This window comes from Aspergillus sclerotioniger (genome assembly GCF_003184525.1).
Source record: "Aspergillus sclerotioniger CBS 115572 chromosome Unknown BO94scaffold_39, whole genome shotgun sequence".
NCBI lineage: Eukaryota > Fungi > Ascomycota > Eurotiomycetes > Eurotiales > Aspergillaceae > Aspergillus > Aspergillus sclerotioniger.
The window spans coordinates 203353-225004 of record NW_020291029.1 but is presented as its reverse complement, the minus strand read 5'-3'; the positions used below and the strand labels follow the sequence as shown (position 1 = coordinate 225004).

Genomic DNA, 21652 nt, shown 5'->3' with positions numbered 1-21652 from the left:
TACTACAGGGTCTTTGTTCTGCATCATCGTCACTATCATCTCCGAATTTTCATTCCATGTATCTCCGTCTCTTCTGTTTCTCTCACTTCTTCCTTGTTCCTTTGAGCCTCTTTTCACCGTGTCTTTCCAGCAGACACATTCGCAGTTTTTATCCATGGAACGAATCTCAGCGGTGGCGCTCATGGCGTTTCCTCGGGTTGACCGGAACGAGGCGTTGCTCATTGCTCATTGCTCATACAGATGGGTGGTTGGACTTTTTCTCGACTTTGAACACCTCCCCATAATCACACCGTGTACCTACCTCCTACACCAACCTAACTGTTCTTGCCTTCAGAAGTGATGATGAAATGACAATACATACATAACCAATCCTTCCTACTACTAAACTTCGCATAAATACCTACGGAGCACAATGAAAGTAAACAGTAGTGCAGATGTAATTTCGATATAGTGACACACAACACAGCGCTCCGAGTACACATTCCTCTATATAGTGAAACAAACGGGCAAAGCCCGAGTCTATAATAGTTCGGTTTGGGTTCCACCACCAATGACCAAGTCCCACGGAAAAGTGGGGGTTATTTCATTACTTTCTTGATGTTTATACTAGAAGAACAAAAGCCATTAGCCGGGATGAAATCCAAGATGGAAAACAAAAAAGAGGAGAGCGGAGAGAGTGAGAAAGACAGTCCACATGTTTCGTGGAACTTACAGCACGAAATGGAAAGAAAAAAAGGAGAAGAAGGAAATGTCGGATAAGATCTATAGAACCAGCCTGCCAGGCTCAACGGTCAAAAGCTCCTTCACGCGATCCAAGAAAACCTTCGCCCTCTTCTCCTCGGTAACGGGGACCGTCAGGCTAAACACGTTCGCTGCCTGTTCAACCACTGGCTCCGCGACAGTCGCGGCAGCCTTCTTGGCTACCTTTCCGCTCAAAAAGTCAATCAGATCCGCCTCCTTCTGCACACGCTTAACCGGCTGAGCCGTCTCAGCGTTCAGCTCAGGGATGTACTCGCCCCGGGAGGTCTTGACTGGCTCCACGCCCAGGATCTCGGCGAACAGCTCGTCGGCGGAGGGGGTCTCGCGCGAAGACCGAGGCAGGTGGTCGTTGGCCAGGTCCGTGGCACGGGCCAGGAACGTCGATAGCGGCACCGTAACGCCCAGCGTTTCTTGGATCTTCTTCTGAACGGACAGCACAGCAGCCAGAGATACGGAAATGGCGACCGAGGTGGTCGGCGGCGGGCGGGCAACGGGCTTCTCAACGGCGGGGGCGGGCTCCGCGGGCTTGACTGGCGCGGCGATCTTGATGTTGCTCAGGTCGAGGTGAGCGAGCTTGTCGAGGCGCGCCGCTTGCGCGGAGGGGTAGTCAGCGGGAATGGACCCCAGGTAGGCGAGGACGTCGCCCTTCAGGAGACGGCCTTTGGGGCCGGACGCGGGGATCTTCGACACTTCGGACTCCGGGATGCCCTTTTCGTGGAGGAGTTGGATGACGGACGGATACAGTGGGTAGGCGGGGTTTTGGAATTGAGGGGCTGAGGTGGAGGCCAGACCTATTGAGAGTGAATGCCTTGTTAGTGGGGAAATAGTGGAGAGAAATTGATGGATAACAATGAAGGTGGAGGGGGGAGACGGTGGTGATGGTGTAGAAAGTCGATATCTGAGTATATTTCGGCGGGAAACTCACGCTTGGAAGTGCTGAGGACCCGGGATTGGCGGCGGGCAAGCGCGGCCGGAAGCCGGCATACAGAGAAGCTGGAGGCCATTATGCTCGAGGATGTGTCTGGTCCTTGATTGAAGGGAGGAGTGTCTTCTCCGAGGCGTGGTTATCGTCGGGATCGCGAGCGCTGAAGTTGGAGTGGGCGGACGAGGATTGATGGGATCAACAGGAACCCACCACCAGGCTAACGGGGCCGCACGGAATCACCGGAGACTCAAGGGACTCGGGGTAATGTCGCGATCTGCGGTTCAACGGTTCGGTCGTCCAGGCCGGAGAAATGCGTCGCGATCGGAAGGGTCAGCGCGGAGAAGGTTGAGGTTGTTGGGAGCTTCACCGGCCGCCCGGACGGGAACATTTTTCTGCCGCGGAGAACGACGGCTTGACGACTTGCCCTGTCAAGAAGCCATTGGCCTCCCCTCGCTTCCTCCCTTGGTGAGTCTGCTCTGTTGTCTTCTGGTCGCATGGCTGCGCATCCTCCGGCCAGACTTGGAGATGTGAAACCCGACGATGCTGGGGCAGGTTGCCAATCTGTCTTTTGACCTTATTCTAACCGTCGGAGAAGCTAGGTCGACACCATGTTTGCCCGGTCCTTTGCCTTCCGGGCATTTTCTCAGCAGTGCCCTCGAGGCACACTCTCGTCCGCTCTCGAGTCTTCCAGCCCAGCATGGAGGTACTTCTCTTCCAGTGCCTCGCGAACAAAGGCCGCCAGCAAAGCCAAACAGGCCAAACCCAGGGTGGCTGAGCCCGAAGATACCTTGAAGTTCGCCGGACGACGCCCCGAGGGATTCGGAAAGCTAGAGCGCAAGGTTGCAAAGGAGGGAGAGATCGTATTGTTTCGGGCGCCATCGCAGCGCGGCTACGTATTGGGTGCATACGGTATCGCCGCTTTCTGCTTTGCCTACTCCGTGTACAACTCCAACGCGGTCTTCCGCGACCCGGTGGTGCCTCTCCCCATGTGGCAGCAGGGCTTGTTTGGTGGTATTTGCGTGACAATGAGCGTGATGGGCACAGTATTCCTCTTCAAAACTACCCGCTTGATCAAGACTGTCAAGGCCCTCCCTATCAATGGCCACACTCATCTTCGCTTCACGGTGCGAAGCATGATCCCTTTCCGCAAGCCCTACGAGTTCGATGTCTTGCCACGCCAAATAGCCTTCTCTCGCCGCTTGGTGGTCTCCCCGGATTCGCTACCAGAGTCGCTTGTTGATTCGGCACCGGTCTCTCCTGGTAACGCAGGACCCCGAGCTATGACTTATGCCGGGGAAGAGAAGGTGAGCTTCTTCAGACATCCTTTGAAGAAGACGAGCATGGGTCTCTGGAAACTTTTCCGGTCTATCCGACAAATCTTTAGCCAGGAAGACTTCATCCTTATGGAAGTTGAGGGCCAGAAGGGCGTTTTGCGCATGGATTCCGGCGGCTTCGTCTCGCGGGACTTTTTGCTGGTTGGCAACCCTGTGAGTTTTCGGCGCTGATGTGAGCTTGAGGGCGGGCCATCAGGTCTCGCTATGATATCCTTCTTTTGATGTCTAATTACTCTACTTTTTGCCATTTCCCTTACCATTAGCCTGCGATGCGGCATGTTAGCACGGTGTCTGACTGCAGTGCATCGCCTCATGCTCAACCACCATGTACATTTGGAATCAAATACGAAAACCTAACAATCGCCACACATAAAAACACGTAAAAGGTAGAGATTGTAGCCTGTCAGCCGCGCCGGGGGCCGTAGTATATGCGGCACCACGTGACCCTCAGCAGCGCGTCCCCCAATCAATCAATCAATCAACCGCCGTCCGTGACGCGACTTCAAGATAACCATTGCGCGAGCCCCTCCACAACACCCGACCGTCCCTTGGGCTGTTCCAGTCTTCCGCTTTTCCTCCGAGGCGAAGCTCATCGACCATCAACACCCTTCCCTTGCGACTTGTTATCCTCTCCCCCAGTCGCTGAAACGCGACTGTCCGTCGCAACATGGGAAAGCTCATTCGTCTCGAGCTTTATAGTATGAAGCATCCTACACCTGTCACCGACATACCCACTGACACCCATCCTAGACTTCAAATCATACAAGGGTCACCATGTGCTACTATTCGGTGATGCCTACTTTACCTCCATCATCGGACCCAACGGGTCCGGAAAGTCGAACTCGTGCGTATCACTCTAAATTCTTCGCGCGGAGAAAGACATCGTGCTGACATCTCACAGTATGGATGCGATCTCTTTCGTTCTAGGTATCAAATCGTCCCATCTGCGATCTACGAACCTTCGCGATCTCGTCTACCGCGGCCGTGTCCTGCGCACATCAAAGGTGGATGCGAGCGGCAATGCCATTGAGACAGAGGCAAACGGCGATGATCAAGTGGAGGATGGAATCGACGGCGAACAGTCTCAGGACCCGAGCGGTTCGAACGACCCCCGGACTGCCTGGGTCATGGCGGTGTACGAGGACGATGCGGGTGAGGAGCAGCAATGGCGGCGGTCAATCACCAGTGCAGGAGTCAGCGAGTACCGAATCAACAATCGCATTGTCACGGCGCAGCAGTATAACGAGGCACTTGAGTCGGAGAACATCTTGATCAAGGCGCGCAACTTCCTGGTCTTCCAGGGTGATGTTGAAGCCATTGCCTCGCAGTCGCCTAAGGATTTGACCCGGTTGATTGAGCAGATCTCTGGCAGTTTGGAATACAAGGCTGAATATGAGCGCTTGAAGGCCGAGGCCGAGGAAGCGGCAGAGCAGCAGACCGTGCAGCTGAACCGCCGCAGAGGTATCAATTCGGAGATCAAGCAGTACCAGGAACAGAAGCGCGAAGCCGAGAACTATGCCAGAAAAGCGGAAGAACGAGACCAGGCTATTATTACGCATATCTTGTGGAAGCTTTTCCACTTCCAGCGTCTTATCGATGCCTCCAGTGCGGACATTCAGAAATACCAGGATGAGCTCAAGGAATATCGCCGCGGCGTTGAGAAATACGAGAAGAATGTGGAGGACGCTAAGAAGGACCATGCTAGAGTTGGGAGAGATGTCGCCAAAGCTGAGAAGAACATCGTGGCCAAGGAGAAAGAGATCGAAGAGTCTACGAATGCCCTGGTGCCTGTGGATGAAAAGGTCGACATTACGAAGAAAAAGGTCGAACGCTTCTCCTCCCGGATTGCAGAGATTACGAAGGAGCGCGAGGGCCAGGCCGCGAATGCTAAGCAGCTCGAGAAGGATCTGAAGGTTGTCGAGAAGGCCCAGGCTCAGTGGGAGGCTGAGTGGCAGAAGACTATGAGCAAACAAGGTGGTCAGCTGAGTGAAGCTGATCTGCAGGACTATAAGCGGCTCAAAGAAGAGGTCAACAAGAGATCGTCGGCGGAGCAGTTGAACCTGGACAATCTACGCCGTCAGCGCAAGACCGAAGCGGAGGCCTACAACAGCCTAAAGAGCAAGTTCGAAGGTACTGAGTGGCAGCTCAAGACTTTGGAGTCCGAGACACAAACACTGGCCGAGCGGAAATCGTCGATTACGGATACCGTCAAGACCACGTCGAAAGAGATCGAACGCAAAAAGAAAGAGCTAAATGCTCTCACCTCCGAACGGCTACGTGTCTCGCAGATGAGAACGGAACTCGAGGAGAAGCTCCAGGTCGTGCTGAAGAAGCTTCTCGAGGCCGATGATGGCAAGAAGCAGTCCGAAAGGGAGCTTCGAGCAAAGGAGCTGATTTCGACTCTCAAGCGGATCTTCCCTGGCGTTAAAGGTCGTGTCAGCGATCTCTGCAAGCCGAAGCAGAAGAAGTTCGCTGATGCAGTGAGCACTGTGCTTGGTCGGCACTTTGACGCCATTGTTGTCGACAACGAGAAGACGGCGAAGGAGTGCATCCAGCATCTTCGTGACCAAAGAGCTGGCCAGGCGACTTTCATCCCTCTAGAGACGATCCAAGTCAAGGCATTCAACTCAAACTTGAAGGGTCTGCATCGAGGTATGCGCCCAGCAATCGAGACTGTGGATTATGACGAATCGGTATCCAGAGCCATCAGCTACGCTTGCGGAAACGCCATTGTCTGTGACGATTTGGCAACCGCCAAGTATCTCTGCTACGAGAGGAACGTTGATGCCAAGGCCGTCACCCTCGACGGGATTGTAATCCACAAGGGCGGTTTGATGACTGGTGGTCGCGGCCCTCAGCAAAACTCGAAGCGCTGGGAAGATTCCGAGGTGGAAAACCTATACAAGCTGAAGGACAAATTGCTGGCTGACTTGGGCAACCTGCCTAAGGGGCACCGCCGGGGCACCGAGGAAGAGACACTACAGGGTGAATTGGTTGGGCTTGAGCAACGTCTCGCCTACGCTCGCGAGGAATTGAAGGCCCTGGAAAGGAACCTCGAAAGCAAGCGTAGTGAACTGGACTTCGTGAAACGCCAGCTCGAGGAAATAAGGCCGAAGTATGTTGAGCGCCAAGAGGTGTTGGAAGAGCTCGACCAGACGATTGCCACGTCTCAAGAGACCGTCAGCAGCGTGGAGGATGAGGTGTACCGGAAGTTCTGCAAGCGCCTCGGCTACAGCAATATCCGCGAATACGAAGTGCAGCAGGGCTCATTGCAGGAAGAAGCCGCTCAGAAGAAGCTCGAGTTCACCACGCAGAAGAGCAGGATTGAGAACCAGCTTAGCTTCGAGAAGCAGCGCCTTCAGACAACTGCTGACCGCGTTGCTGGCCTTCAAGCCCAACACCAACGAGACGAGGAGCTGATTGAGGAGCTCGAGGCTGAGCAGGAGACCATCCGAAACCAGCTGGATGAATTCAACGCCGAGCTTGACATTCTTCGCGAGAAACTCGAGAAGCAGAAGGAGGCTTACGCGCATTCGGCTGAGAACCTTGCCCAACATCGCCGTGAGCTTCAGAAGCGCAGCAGAGAAGTTGAGGGGACTATCAAGAACGTCAATGCCCTGGAGGCGGAGATACAGCGCAATTCATCCAGTCGATACGCTCTACTCCGGCGTTGCAAGCTTGAAGACATTGATATCCCGTTGACCGAGGATTCGGAATCCCTTGATCAACTTCCCATCGATGAACTGGTTCAGGCTGCGGACCCGGATGCCATGGATGTGGACGAAGATGCTAACAGCGGCGGTGGCGAGGCGTTCATTGTGCAGGACTATGGCATTGAAGTCGACTTTGACTCCCTGGGAGACACTCTCAAGAAGGTGAGCTATATACTTCCAGGCTTATCTGAAACAGGGCTAACGTATCATCAGGACGACGACAAGGCAGAGGACGAGCTGCTCGAAACGGTACGATCTCTCAACAGCGATCTTGACAAGATGACGCCCAATACGCGTGCCATGGAGCGTCTCGAGAGTGTGGAGAACAAGCTCAAAGCGACGGAGAAAGACTTCGAGGAATCCCGCAAGCATGCCCGGAAAACCAAAGAGGACTACGAAGAAGCGATGCGCAAGCGATCGGATCTCTTCAACAAGGCCTTCACGCATATCTCAGAACAGATCGGTCCTATCTATCGTGAGCTGACCAAGAGCACCAACTACCCCCTGGGCGGACAAGCGTAAGTGGCCTGCTACTCGAACATAGATGCATCCGCAGCCTAACATCATACAGCTACCTCGACATCGAGGACTCGGACGAGCCTTATCTGGATGGTATCAAATACCACGCCATGCCTCCTCTCAAGCGATTCCGAGACATGGAGCACCTCTCTGGTGGTGAGAAGACCATGGCAGCCCTGGCTCTACTGTTCGCCATCCACTCCTACCAGCCGTCGCCATTCTTCGTGCTGGACGAGGTGGACGCCGCCCTCGACAACACCAACGTGGCCCGTATCGCCAACTACATCCATGACCATGCCGCGCCAGGAATGCAGTTCATCGTGATCAGTCTGAAGAACGGACTATTCCAGAACAGTGAAGCGCTGGTTGGTATCTACCGAGATCAGGTGGAGAACAGCAGTAAATCGCTGACCCTTGATGTGCGCCTCCTCCTTTCTCCCACGATGACATCAATCACTGACTCCTTGCCCAGCTCCGTAAATACAACTAAACCCCGGCAGCACTGCGCTCTTTCTATCTTCCATTGTTATGTAGAATATCCAGCTATGGCTTGATGGGCAGCATGTTTTCTAGTTTAACTGTTTACGGAATAATGCGATGGTTGCTTTGCGTTTCTTCATGACATTGTTGTACTGTTCATCCCCTCTCCCTCCCTCCCCTCTCCTTTTCACGCAGCAACCCTCCAACATCCAAGACACATCTACCGAACTACTTATCCGACCAGCATACCCCAGTAAACATCCCCCAACCAACCAACCAACCAAACACCCAGCAAGCAACCCGATCTGCACCATCAACCTACCACAACCCCCAATCCCAACCCCGCAACCCGGAACAATTCCCCCACGGCCAATTGTATACCCTCCAATCAATCAGTCAATACAACCAAGTATAATGAATATTCATCCTACCCCGCTGCCGACTATATCCCCCACATTCCCCAGGACCCTGAAATAGTTAAATATATATTAATAGCACACGCGCACAGAAATAAGGATTATTTACTACCCTGATTCCAATCTTGAAGCTCACTTACCTTACCGATCTCTAGATTCTAGCACTACTAATTCCATCCCAAGAATGCATCACGCGGTTACAGCTACTACTATCCTTCCTTTGCTTTGGGGGGTTGTGAAAGCAGCTCCAACTGCAACGGGGGTGGATTCAGAAGCAATAAGTCTGAGTACATCTGTCCCGGAGGACGCGGGTCTGGCGGTTCTACACCCTTTTGTGTCATTCTCAATTGAGTTTGCGTTTTTTCCGGATTATGCGGGTATGTATTTTTCCCCCTCTCTCCCTCTTTTCGTTTTAATATATATTCTGGTATTTGTCATGAGGGGTGGGTGGTAGTATTTGGAAATGCAGTGGGAATGGAAATGCATCTGATATATACTTATGCGGGGTATGATAGGGAACCGATCACATCCGAATTTATTCTCGAATCAGCTTTTGGATAATTTGGCCGAGTTGCAGGGTGAGAAGCCGTATATTCGGGTTGGGGGGAATACGCAGTATGTGTTACCTATATGTCTGGTTGTGGTGATGGAGGGGAGGGAGGGGAAGGGGAGGGGAGGGGATAGGGCTAACTCGAGATAGGGACTACGCGTTGTATGACAAGGATCTTCAGGCGGCGACAAATGCTACGTACATCACTAGCATTGCTACGGATTATCCACTCATCCTGTCTTTCGGGCCAGCCTTCTTCGAGTCGTACTTCACCTGGCCCGGGACGAAGTTTATTCATGGGTTTAACCTGGGGAAGAATAGCTCGGCGGATGTGGAGGTGATGTTGGAGTCGGTATCCGTGGCGTGCAAGGCCCTGGAAGGGGGCAAGCTGGCGTACTGGGAGCTGGGCAATGAGCCGGATTTGTATAAGACATCCGCGCAAGGCCCTGTGCGGCCGGCGAATTGGACGGAGCAGGATTACGTGGATGAATGGGTGAACAAGACCACGGCTATCAAGCAGAGATTGGCTGAGGCGTGTCCTGAGTTCGCCGAGTCAAAGTACATTGCACCGTCATTTGCGGGGGTGACGAATAGCTTGAACCCCGTGGTGACGTGGGAGAAAGGCCTCGACGGGCAACGGAACATTGCCCTCAACTCCGAGCATAAGTGAGTTCGCCGGCCCAGCCCCAGCCCCAGTTGTACTGGGGGGTGGGAAAGTATGAAGTACAGGTCGGATTTGCTAACTGGCTGCGATTTGCAGCTACATCGGTGGCGCCACTCAGCCGGGAGTGACACTGCAGAATACACTAATGAACCATACTAAGACGGTAGAAAGCGTCGCACAGCAGGTCAATGTCTCTCGTATCCTCTCTGAGGAAAGCCTGAACACGGGAATCCCCTATATCCTGGGCGAGACCAATTCCTTGTACAACGAGGGCGCGTCTGGACTGTCCAATTCCTTCGGAGCTGCGCTTTGGGGCGTGGATTTCAACCTTTACTGCGCCTCGCAGAGCATCCGTCGATCCCATATGCACCAGGGACTCAACTATCGTTACATATCCTGGCAGCCTGTTGGGACGAATCGCACCACAGTGGGAACGAAGGCGCCTTATTACGGCAACGCCATGGTGGCGGCCATGCTCCACGGCGGAGAGGATGTCCGAATTGTCAATCTCCCGCTGGCCGCGGAGACAGAAGCCGCATACGCCGCGTATGTGAATGGCTCTCTGGTCCGAGTGGCCGTCATCAACATGGTGGAGTTCAACTGTACCTCGACTGATTCGACCGCGGAGAAAGTGGAGAGCAGACCCAGCGCAAAGTATATGTTCCAGTTGCCTTCGTCTGAATCGGCGTACGCCGCCTCGGTTTCAGTGCAGCGGTTGATGGCGAACGGCAGCGACGCCATCACGGGAATCACCTGGGACGGCTGGTCTTACAATTACGAGCTGGAGCAAGGCAAGCCAGTTCGATTGCAGAACGTAACGACAGGCGAGGCGATCTCGGTGGGCGACGATGGGGTAGTGGAGATCGGGATTCCCTACTCCAGCGCTGCGATCCTCAGTCTGTAAAAAGTCATTGGAAGTGGAGGCCGATGTGCTGTTACATATAAAGTATGCATAGTAGATATCTACCCGCAGCATCCTTGTCTTCGTATGATTGATGGTGCGGCTCCCATGCGATTAGCATTTCATAGAAGGGATGGTTGACCCGCCAGAATTTGATAGTCCGCAAGGACCCTCTGAAGGAATAGGAAAGCTGAGGCTTGGTACTCATAAACTCTATGGTTCCACAGCGGTTAGCTTGTTTCTTAACACGGATAGCTGAAATACATGGTTTTCCTCAAGACATTGGTGGCTTTGTCGCCTCTGTTGCACGCAATAATAATACGAAGCCGAGGCCAAATCACCTCTTGGGCTTGGCGATCAGCCGCCAGTTTCAGGCGAGAAAACGTCAACCCCGGACCTGCTCCCTAGGCGCGGAGTACATGTAATTTGACTAAGACTGGCGGGTTTGCCTGATTTGGTATCAAATATGATTTCCCGGGAGAATGGGTTTTGGACTCGAGCAAGCACCGATGTTTCGGATTGTATACTCCACTGTCAGCGAGTGTAGAGCAAATAGTGTACTGGCTTGTCTGTAGAGGTATGTTAAAAATAAACCACGGCGGACGGTGGCAATTCACCTGGGGTGGCGTGTGCAAGAGACCTGTCGACCGATGGGCAGACGGGCGTAACCTTGATGGGTATCAAGAATCACCCATTGCACCAGGTCCCGCGAAGTGAAGGACCTTGAATTCTATTGATCAAATAATCGGTGTACAGCAGGTCAATGATCTGCGTTAGCGGGTTGATACGTAGTTTTCCCCAAGCCACGGCCCAATTGGCCGGGCTGGGTGGATGGCGGGAAGGACGGCTATCCCACTTCGTCGGAGTACTACCAGGACTCGCCTGATGGATCGATTTCTGCAAGTGCTCGGACTCTGATCTAGCGCATACTCGGTCTTCCAAGGACAAGTCCGCAGTGTCATCTTCGGCCTGGGTCCAGTCCCCTTCGGGCAGGAGTAATGTCCCAAATTGATGGCTGTCGCCAGGGTACACTGTTATTCCTCGACTTGGTAGTAGTCTGAGGCACCCTCGGCTTTGCTGCCCATTTCCTCGCCACCTCTACCTACCCCGTAGTCGCCGTTTGCTCGGACTCAAGTATGCAAGCCATCATGCAGGGTTTCCTGGTAAGCAGCGTTTTTGCATGACGATGTACGTAGGTGGATGTCTCACCGTCTGCATGTTTCCTATGATGGTTACAACCGGTCTGGTCTGGGCATTCAACACCGGTGAATGGTAAGACAGACCGTCAGGATAAAGAAGCAATATGGAGGTGTAGTGTCCTCCCCGCACCAATGTGAGTGATATGGATCACCTTCTTTTCTTTTCTTTTCGTGTTTCTCTCCTGAATAGACGTACAGAGCCCGCCCAGCTAGCGGCTAGCGTCCCACGCAGGCATTCTGTGGATCGTCAGCCCACCGTGGCTTGCCAGGCTGGTCAGAATCGCGAGACGAGACAGCCAAGGGGTCCGTGTGGTCCTATACTTACTTTTTCTGCCTAGCCGTTTTTGACGCAGGCTCCACCGGCATGGGAAAGGCCGGCCCCAATCGCTCTCGTAGGAGAACTTATCCGTGTGGGACATGGCACAGTACCCCCCCTCCCCCCCCCAAGCAACAAGGATGCAAATTTTCCTAGACGCCTAGCTGCGTGCGAATCTGTCGCTTGACGAGGAGTCTGTTTATGAAGCCGGAAAAGGCAAAGATGTTTTAGCTTTGTAGTGCCGCAGCCAGGAGACTCTTTCTGATCCGTTCTCCACTCGAACGCGATACAGTTGAACCTTAATGAAACATTAATATGGGTAACGTTGACACTTGACAAAGTATGGCTGCGATCGGCGGTCAGGCTCTCGGTATGGCCTTCAGGTCTTACGCCCAAACTCCGCAATTTCCGCACTGGCTGCAAGAGAAACAGAACCGGCAAAGTCAAATCGTGAGGACTCTGACAAAGGAATTATTCCCACTGGTGGGATGCCATCCCTAGCCCTAGTGTAGCTAGACCACTCTTAAGCAACCCAATCTAGCTGTCAGTCAGAGTTCAGACTGACCTGCGGGGCCTGGGAAATGACAGAGAGAACGGGCACCGGCATTGTTCCCACAACTCGCCGTACGACTATGAGAGGCTAGCAAGAGCCTGCATTGGCCTATTATCTCTCTTCGATTGTGACTTCCGAGTACTTCCAGTGCCATGTGATCTTCCTTTGCCTGGTATGGAGTAGGACACAGTTATCATGTATCATCTCGCTGCACCATTGCGTCAAATTCGTACCACCACATATCCCCAAAACGCCTGTGATTGGTAGATAGATGAGTCTGTGCCTTGGTTAAGGTTGTCAGCCAAGGTAACTCTGGCATGTATCCCGGGCGAAAATTAATCAGGCCGAGCGTAAATGCATGATCCCTGAAGTGCATGGCTGTCAATATATTTTGGAGCCCAATAATCTGGATCTGTGTGTCTTTTCAACTCACTAGAAAGATACTGAGGAGCAACCAGAGCCCCAAAAATTCCTGTCCACTGTATTTCCCATCTAGATGGGTCCACCGGTGTTTGCTCCAAGGAATAGCGGCTGTGTTGGTCCTGATCCTCTTTCTTGCCCGCGTTATTGTATTAATTCCACGTAAACATACTCAGAGCCGGTACGGAAGGTATACCTATGTTTCTCTGTTTATACTCAACAAGTCAACATCCACCATTCCGCATTGCTCAAGCCCTCTTAAACCATATGATGATTTCCAACTCCTTCGGAGATGGGCTAAGGCAGCCAGACGTAAGCCACAAACGGAAAAGCCTAGGGAAGAATGCATAACTAGGCTCCATGCACGCATGGCAACGGAGACAGGCTAGATGATAGGGACTTGTCCGTAATAGTCAATGGTCAGTTTCTGTATGTATTTGTTTTCCTTGCATTAGTTTGCACGTCATAAGTGCCAAAAAGCCGCGTTGAACTCCCATGACATGACCCAATGGCCGAGTGTTAGCAAACGTACTTTTGTCTGCATCTGTAATTGCCCTTCGGCCAACTACTCCGACGGCAATCGTTTCTTTTTCCCTCGGCGCGATATATTTGGTAGTTCCAGACCTATATAGGCCATTGCCCGAACCTTGGAGATCAAGGCCAGGAAACTTCTTAAGCCATCGACACCCCATTGGTTTCCATAAACACTGAAGTAAAACTGTTGTATCTCGTTTTATTTTTACTGCCGGTGGCCGGGAAGAGTGAACGCAAGTGACTTGGGCTCGACATCAATATCCTATAACAGAGAGTATGACAAGTCCGGCCCGTGCTACCAGTGCGATAGGTCAGTCGACGAAAGCTAATAAATACCAGCAACAGATGTTATCATATCACGATATGACTGCTCAGGCGAGCCACACGGTAAGACAAGCTCTCCCACCTGGACTAGGATGGGTCATCCGACTGATGTCATATGTTGAACAGGAAATGCAACGTGCATCAACTGCCGTCAACTTCCGTTATACTCACTTTGCAATGCTATGCATTGACCACAATGGAGAGCTTCGAGTCGAAGCGTCACCATCCATCGCCGGCTGCGAAAAGGCAATCTTCACAGAGGACGTGCAGGATCGATTCCTAAAGTCGATCGCCACAGCGTGGCAACCCAATCTGCAAAGTCTCCACGCTAGTAAGTGAGATGAGGGAGATGAAGTGAGCCAGCCAAGAATGAAGTAGTAACCAGGCCGGGCCCTTGCCCGAAACAGACACCTTGAGTCACATGAACGGCGATGTCACGGGAAAGCCAATGCTCATGTCCAGTCCGTCCCTCGCAATGCAATCCGCTTGGTATCAACATGGCCTACCCAGACAGACAGGACTTATTCCTTGTGAGTGGCAGTCACTGCAAAACAAGCGTCATCGGCGCAGCTTGAGACACGAACTCTCGGGCATCGGACTGGATCTCGACTCGGCTTCACCTACCCCGACGCTAAGACGAACCGCGCTTCGACTTGGACAAACGGATCTCGTGCGACGCTATTATGAGAAGGCTTTCGAAGCTTTCCAGCAGTTGAACTGTAGGGTCATTGCAAAGGCATTCATCAAGCAGGTAGAGCCGCGCAAGCAAGTCAATCATCCGTACAATGGTCGAAGGGCTGCTGGAGGATCATCGCAGAAAAATGACTCCGAATTGACTAAGCCGAAGTGGTGGCCTACAGGGGTGACGCATAGAGAACCTGACCATCTTCAAAAGGCCGGTAAGACTCGCGTTTCTCTTTAAAATATGAGATGGCCTGACTGAATTTTTTATTAACACTGTCGGTCTCTCTAGAGAGAATCAAGCTGCTTGTCCACATTCTGTGCGAGTTAAAGGAAACCCGAGGGATCACTGCCGAAAAGCTCAGAGATGCCGGACAAGATGTGCGGCGTCAGATCCAACCCGAGGGACGTCTACAGATCTTGGATGAGATCTATTACGTTCGCTATATGGAGGAGCTATACATTGATGGAAAGATCAGTACGCATCACCTGCCATCTTCGACCATGGTCGTAAGACAATGCCTAGGGACTAACCAATTCAATAGGCGGCGATACCATGATTTATGTTTCGCATGTCCATCTCGATGAAGTCTTTTTATTCTCTGAGATGCGGGATCAAACAGTTAACGCCAACTCTCGCGAACTGTCTCTTCCGATTATTAACGGCAAGCCGGATGCGCCCAAATCAAGCGAGGACAGCAACAAGAGCCCCGAGAACCAGAACGAAGCGCAGGCCCCTGCGGACAAATCGCACACTGATATTCCTGTATCATCAGATGAGAGGCGTCTACCACCCATGGAAGGAATGCAACAGGCGAAACGCCCCGCAACCCAGGACTACTGTTATCCTCCTTCACCGGTATCCAGCCCCTCGATCAGTCGAAAGAGCTCCTTAGAAAGTGGTTTATCTACCTATTCCGCCGATATGGCTGCGCCGATGCTGTCATCAAGTGAGCCCAGCAGAGGTCCTTGTGCTCCCAGGGACCTCCACCCCGCTGAATCTTCTTGTATTCCGGATTACTTTGGCCAGCAAATAGCCGCCCCAGCTGCTGGACAAAATCCCCAATCTGGATATTGGAGCCTTCCCGCTACCCATGCGCCACTTCCATTCAATGGATACTGACATGGGGGAATAAAAGAGGACACGGCCAAACCCCCGTTCCATCAACGCTCTGTATATACTCAAATTTTCTCTTGTACCAAGATTCAGATCCCCCGGCTACCGCACTTCCCCTTTTCCTTTGTTGTATCCCTCTCTTTTGGTGTTTTCTTGGTTTGGAAACTGGCTGCGCTCGATGTACACGGTATCATGCTACATTTAAGAGGCGCAAGTGGCAGATATATAATTTCTGTGATATAGACATATTTCTTTTGTGTTTTGCGTTTTCATTAGTCAGATATGATTACGAATGTCAAATAGAAAGACAAATCTATTTTTTTACTGATGGCTTCTTCCCTGCTGCTTTGTAGATAGGAAGTTGTGACTCGATTTCTGTTGGGAATTACTCGCCATTCCGCGGCGTGCGGGGTAGGACAGCCAGCTGCCAGCTGCTCAAGGGTCGTGATTATCGTCTGTTACACGTGTTTAACTGTAACCCGCAGTATGCAGAGCTCCAGACACACTTCTGCTGGTTTGCTCTAAGTTGAATGGTTTCGATAACCCCTACGACAAGCTTTTGTCGTCGGACGAAGCTATCCGCTCGAGATATACTCCGTAGCTGAGGGTACTTGATGTCTAATCTGAAGCGGCAGTACTCTCTTAGGGAACAGGGGCAGTAAGGCCATGTGGTCTTTGCCAACCCGCAGAAATGCCAAAAGTGAAAAGAAGGTTAAGGTGTTAACAGGAGATGCAAAATAATGAGGCTCCTTTGTCCCGGAATCATCTCAAGATTGGAAGACCCATGTCACATACCTGACAAAGAACACTCGACTGCCTAGCCGATCTCCGATCGAGCACAGACATTCATGATAAGCGGAGAAATAAAGATACTGCTAGGCCGTGTTAGCAGTTAGCACTCGGTAGATAGATGAGCAGACCGGCAAAGGGTGAAACGAAAGGGACCATGATAGACGGCCGGCCGGGCCCTGAGCTTGCGTCAAACCATGGCAACCGCCTGAGGCAGGCTCGCATCCGGAGGTGAGCCATGGGATCCAATGGGGGCAAATCATGTGGGGGTGGGCGCGTGGCACGATTGGTCAGAGAGGTCTGATATTGTCGATCGCCGTTCTGGAACCCCAAAGGCGCGACAACTCAGTGCCAGCCAACCAAAACCGCCGACGCGTGCACACGGAGAACCTCATCCTTCCAACTTGCTCTCAACACTCTGCATCTCCTTCCTTCTGCTCCCCAAGTTCTAGGGTCATGCGCTTCGAGCGTTGAACAAGACTGGCTCGGCTTTATCGTTCAAACTTAGTACTCCGAAGCCAGACCTTTGGATAGGACATCACTTGCCGCACTTGTCTGTAAGTCACTCATGGATTCGTCCGCCATGCCTTAGATTGATAAGGAATCCGCATCCGGCCCGGAGATGCTGTTCTGCTCGCTCATTCTTTCTCTCGCCCCTTGCTCTACCCATTATTTATCTGCCCTGGTGCAGGACCGCTCTTTAGCCCAAGCTTGGCTATTCATCTAAACAACATGACGATGCTAACTATAGGACGTTTTCTCAGTCGGTCATATCCGCACACCCGTGACGGTCCTACGATCTTTTCCTTTCAGCAGAGACTCATCATGGAGGAAGGTGGCGCCTACGATGCGAGGAAGCCGGAGTCGGTGGCCAGCAGCAGCTCGCCCGCCTTGCACCCCACGGCAGACTACGATCTCTCAGAAACAGAAGAAGCTCTAGGCTCGCCTGATACCTTTTACTCGCCGCCTGCCTCGCCGGGGCGCCTATCGCGCAACCCTTCCTTCTCATACCATGATGACTGGGAGACGTTTCCGCCTCTAGATCAACTGACCGTGTTTGATCTGCTCGATAACCTCTCTCTGTCCCAGAGACTGGAGAAGTTACAGCGGGCGCTCAATGCGCAAAAGGATAAAGTGAAGAGACAGCGCGAGAAGTTGAAGTCTACTTCGATTAACGCTAAGGAGCGTGTTGTGGGCGAGTGGAAAAGACGAGTTCCGACGGCAGATGAGCAGTTGGACAAGTATCGCCGTCGTATGAAGGATGGAGTGGAACGCCTCGGGAAACAATGGAACGCGACCGCAACAGTGACGCTGCGCGAGAAGATCTCCTTCATCGCCGGTGTACTGAACATCCTTGTGAGCGGTTACCTCCTCGGAGGGTCCCCGGAGTATTTCTACATCTGGTTCAGCGCGCAGTTGGCATACTTCATGCCTATTCGATTCTACCGATACCACAAGCGAGGCTATCACTATTTCTTGGCTGATCTCTGTTATTTTGTCAACATGCTTTGTATGCTTAGTCTCTGGGTCTTCCCTGGGTCCAAGAGGCTATTCATCAGCACGTTCTGTCTGGTTTTTGGCAACAACGCAGTTGCCATAGCCATGTGGCGCAACTCGATGGTCTTCCACAGTATGGACAAGGTGGTCAGGTAAGCTTTCTTCGGATTTTGCACCACATTTTGATCAGTCACTGACTCTGACATAGTCTTTTTATCCACATCATGCCGCCCGTGACCTTGCATTGTCTTGTCCATATGACACCCACGGATATCTTGAAAGAAAGATTCCCGGCAATCTACGAAATCAAGTCCAGCGAGCCTGGGTCGCCAAATCACTTTAACCTTCTGGAGATGATGGGATGGGCAACTGTCCCCTATATGATCTGGCAGTTGACATATCACTGCTTTATCACTATTCGTCGTGCCGAGAAGATCGCTGCGGGACGTCCGACCAGCTTCACATGGCTCCGCAAGTCTTATGCCAAGACCTGGATTGGCAAAGTCGTTCTCGGCCTCCCGGAATCACTACAGGCTCCGGCCTTCATGCTCATTCAATATGCGTACGCGATATTGACGATGATTCCTTGCCCTCTGTGGTTCTGGTCTCGGTGGGCTAGCGGGATATTCCTGACCGGTCTCTTCATTCTGAGCGTCCATAACGGTGCGACCTACTATATTGACGTTTTCGGCAAGCGCTTCCAGAAGGAGCTGGAGGAGCTGAAGAAAGATGTCGCTCGCTGGCAATCGTCCCCGGAAGGAGTCATCAGTCCGACACTCCTAACATCCGACAACGCTGCGACATCGGGGGCGACGGCCGTCGAGGAATCGGCCAGTGGGGGATCCGAAAAGGCCAGCATTGATCAGATTCCTCTTCTTGATGCCCATTCCACTGGCGTGGAGGGCAGCCATGTTGCCGACAACTCTGTGGTCCGGGAACGATCCTGATACGTTACGTGAAGCACCATACATAATACCCACCCTTTTGCCTGTTTTGGAAGTTTCATGCCTATAGCCATGCCTTGCGGATCTGACTAGATTAAATTGTTTCCCACTGATACCCAATGTCATCTCTTATTCGCTCCTTTACATTGGGAGTCTTTGTCTTGTCTTGCTTTTTTTCATGTTGGTTGGTTTGGGCATTGTATAGTTTGGAGATTTAGACTTGCGTGACGATTGACCGTGGCCTCGCATAATGATACGCTCATTTCAAGCAATATAATGATTTGTCAGTTTGTTGGCTAGTCAATGCTGGCTAGTTAGGTAATTGGAATAAATTGAGTCATGTTTGATGAGATCGGAGGTCGAAGCTTCCAGTAGCGAAGCCGGCCGGGCTCACGTTCGGCGGCGATCAAACCTTAAGTCCGACACCGCGGCGGTCACGTGCGTAGCCACCTCTGCTCCAGACCCTCGCAGACGACACCACGACATCTTGTCTTCCGATGTTAATGTCCGATCCTTTCTTTTCCTATCTACTTGGTGTGCCCCGCTCAAGGTGAATACTAGCATTTGGCTCAGAATTGTTGTGCATTCTCCAGTCTTCGCTCGCTCTTCCGAGCATTTCAATCCCCTAGGTTTCCGCAATGTCCGTAACAATGAGGTCAGCTAGCCTTGTGCACGGCAATGCAGTTTTGCGGCCTAATTTGATCGGTAGGTTCATCTGAAATCCGTATCCTTGGATGCCGATATGTTTCGACTGTTTAATGGCTAACCCATGGTTCTCATTCAGCCCGACCACGCCTTTCCGGTGCCTTGGCTGCGACCACGGCCGCAAACCTCCGATTCAACGGCAGAGGTCTGCCATCCCGACTGTCGGCCATCGCGATCCTAGTCCCCCAGCAGCGCGGATATGCCACTGAGCCCCCTACTTCCACATCCTCTTCGTCAAACTCTTTCCCCCCTCCGGGTTTCAACGCCGAACAGGCTAAGAAGCCCCTCCCCCCGGATACCGTGCAGCCCACGGGCACCAAGGGTGTCCAGAAGGTCGCATCCAACCCCGAGCAGACCATTTCGTCTCAAATTGATGCGCAGAACAAAGGAAAGTCGGCTGAGCTGACGACGATCAAGGCTACCGATGTAGACGGCAAAAAGGAGAAGGAGGCGAAGAAACTCACTATTGGACAAAAAATCAAGAAAGAAGTCCAGCATTACTGGGATGGTACCAAGCTTCTTGCCACGGAAGTCAAGATCAGCTCCAGGCTTGCATTGAAGATGGCTGCCGGCTACGAACTCAGCCGGAGAGAGCACCGTCAGGTTAGTACCGTCTGCTTGGTCTCTGTCAATCATGATCATCACTAACGCTGCATATTTGTGCAGCTCCAAAGAACCGTCAAGGATCTGGGTCGCCTTGTGCCTTTCTCCATGTTCGTCATTATTCCCTTCGCGGAGTTGCTGCTCCCCATTGCCCTCAAGTTGTTCCCCAACATGCTGCCTAGCACCTACGAGGGCCAGAAGGCGCGCGAGAAGAAGGCGCTGAGCCTGAGCTCGACGCGCAAGGAGGTCTCGGGATTCCTGAAGGACACACTGAAGGAGTCTGGTCTTCCGGTCACCGCTGCGACCGTCAAGAACGAGGAGTTTGCCGAATTCTTCAAGAAGATCAGGACCACGGGAGAATCGCCCACCCCTGATGACGTGATTAAGGTGTGCAAGATCTTCAAGGATGACCTGACGCTCGACAACCTGTCCCGGCCCCAGCTGGTGGGAATCTGCAAGTACATGAACCTCAACACTTTCGGCACGGATGCCATGCTCCGGTACAACATCCGCCACCGCATGCGCCAGATCAAGCGCGATGACCGCGCCATCTTCCACGAGGGTGTCGAGTCTCTGTCTGTCCCCGAGCTGCAGATGGCCAGCGCCTCCCGTGGTATCCGCACGCACGGTGTCTCCCCCGCTCGCCTGCGCGAGGATCTGTCGATGTGGCTGGACCTGCGTCTGAAGCAGGGCGTCCCATCTACCCTCCTGGTCCTGAGCAACGCATATGTGTACGCCCAGGGCGGTAAGGAAGCCGAGATGTCGTCCCAGATCGAAGCTCTCCAGTCTGTGTTGTCCAGCATCCCCGAGGAGCTGTTCCACGAGATCGAGCTTGAGGTGCACAACGCCGAGGGCGCCGCCACCAACAAGCAGCGTCTGGAGGTCATCAAAGAGCAGCAAGAGCTGATCGAAGAGGAGAACGAGCAGAACAGCGAGAACGAAGAGAAGGGTGTCGCGGCCCCCAAGGATATCGAGGACATTGACGACAAGGAGGACGTGAAATTCGAGGCCAAGTTCAAGAGCCAGTCCGGTGAGGCCACTGAAGCCGCGAAGGAGGGCGAGAAAGCCGAAGTGGCCACCCCGGCCAAGGAAGAGAAGAAATGATCTCCATCCGGTCGTTTTTCCTTCGCGCGTTGATGAGCTGTGACATAGATCTCCTCCTTCTCCTTCCTCCATCCCACCCATCCTCTCTACTTTCTCCCCATGTGTTAGTGTGTATACGATAGACTCCTGTTTGTTTCCTGTTCCTACTCCTGCTTTAAGGATCCCATGGTTGGACACCGTCGTCCTGTTCTCTTATCTCATATCCTTTAAACACAATCTTCTTTTGTGATGTACCGAACTCAAATAGATACTTGGACGGTTGATCTGGACAAAAAAAATCGTCGTGGGAATATTAATGGATAAATCAGTCATGAATAATTCGTACAACATACATACATACATACATACATCCATTCATACATAAGTACCTAGTCAGTTGAAAAGAAAACCATAGTAAAGCGGCTACTCCGGCACTTTAGCCACTCTACCTCGGCAACAACCCCAACCCAACAACAACTCTACCTAAGGTACTACTCTCTCTCCTATCAAGTGACCATTTGAGCCCAGACCAATTCCAAACCCCAGCCAATCTACTTAACTTATCCATCCTCATCCCCCTCACCTAATACTAACTACCTACCTAAATAAATAAATGATCGATTATA

At 52.4% G+C, this 21652-nt stretch overlaps 7 protein-coding genes across 7 annotated transcripts; 6 read left to right on the top strand and 1 right to left on the bottom strand.

Moving 5' to 3' along the window:
* Positions 1–525: 525 nt before the first annotated feature.
* pdx1 (putative pyruvate dehydrogenase complex component Pdx1) lies at positions 526–2029 on the bottom strand. The gene is made up of 3 exons (XM_025612785.1): positions 1685–2029; positions 713–1550; positions 526–606 (listed from the first exon to the last, which is right to left on the bottom strand). Exons 1-2 carry the CDS (start codon positions 1761–1763, stop codon positions 763–765), a joined length of 867 nt encoding a protein of 288 aa, XP_025462655.1. The 5' UTR covers positions 1764–2029; the 3' UTR covers positions 526–606; positions 713–762.
* Positions 2030–2137: 108 nt separating this feature from the next.
* Positions 2138–3380, top strand: BO94DRAFT_539829 (uncharacterized protein). The gene has a single exon (XM_025612784.1). The coding sequence runs from the start codon at positions 2293–2295 to the stop codon at positions 3187–3189; it is 897 nt and encodes a 298-aa protein (XP_025462654.1). The 5' UTR covers positions 2138–2292; the 3' UTR covers positions 3190–3380.
* Positions 3381–3543: 163 nt separating this feature from the next.
* Positions 3544–7944, top strand: BO94DRAFT_628344 (cohesin subunit SMC1). The gene is made up of 6 exons (XM_025617478.1): positions 3544–3716; positions 3769–3862; positions 3920–6893; positions 6945–7249; positions 7303–7669; positions 7723–7944. The coding sequence occupies exons 1-6, from the start codon at positions 3686–3688 to the stop codon at positions 7738–7740; spliced, it is 3789 nt and encodes a 1262-aa protein (XP_025462653.1). The 5' UTR covers positions 3544–3685; the 3' UTR covers positions 7741–7944.
* Positions 7945–8330: 386 nt separating this feature from the next.
* BO94DRAFT_590274 (glycosyl hydrolase family 79 C-terminal domain-containing protein) lies at positions 8331–10264 on the top strand (the record flags this gene model as incomplete). The annotated part of the gene is made up of 4 exons (XM_025616008.1): positions 8331–8523; positions 8662–8761; positions 8847–9362; positions 9457–10264. 4 exons carry the CDS (start codon positions 8331–8333, stop codon positions 10262–10264), a joined length of 1617 nt encoding a protein of 538 aa, XP_025462652.1.
* Positions 10265–13434: 3170 nt separating this feature from the next.
* On the top strand, positions 13435–15684 carry BO94DRAFT_539825 (DUF2841 domain-containing protein). The gene is made up of 6 exons (XM_025612783.1): positions 13435–13557; positions 13623–13670; positions 13734–13938; positions 14015–14506; positions 14581–14766; positions 14834–15684. The coding sequence occupies exons 2-6, from the start codon at positions 13647–13649 to the stop codon at positions 15409–15411; spliced, it is 1485 nt and encodes a 494-aa protein (XP_025462651.1). The 5' UTR covers positions 13435–13557; positions 13623–13646; the 3' UTR covers positions 15412–15684.
* A 1242-nt stretch (positions 15685–16926) lies between these two features.
* On the top strand, positions 16927–18638 carry BO94DRAFT_560613 (glycerophosphocholine acyltransferase; the record flags this gene model as incomplete). Its single annotated transcript, XM_025614166.1, has 2 exons — positions 16927–17843; positions 17900–18638. The coding sequence occupies 2 exons, from the start codon at positions 16927–16929 to the stop codon at positions 18636–18638; spliced, it is 1656 nt and encodes a 551-aa protein (XP_025462650.1).
* Positions 18639–19140: 502 nt separating this feature from the next.
* On the top strand, positions 19141–21369 carry BO94DRAFT_526855 (MRS7 family protein). Its single transcript, XM_025610367.1, has 3 exons — positions 19141–19340; positions 19420–19943; positions 20007–21369. The coding sequence occupies exons 1-3, from the start codon at positions 19274–19276 to the stop codon at positions 21045–21047; spliced, it is 1632 nt and encodes a 543-aa protein (XP_025462649.1). The 5' UTR covers positions 19141–19273; the 3' UTR covers positions 21048–21369.
* Positions 21370–21652: the final 283 nt, after the last annotated feature.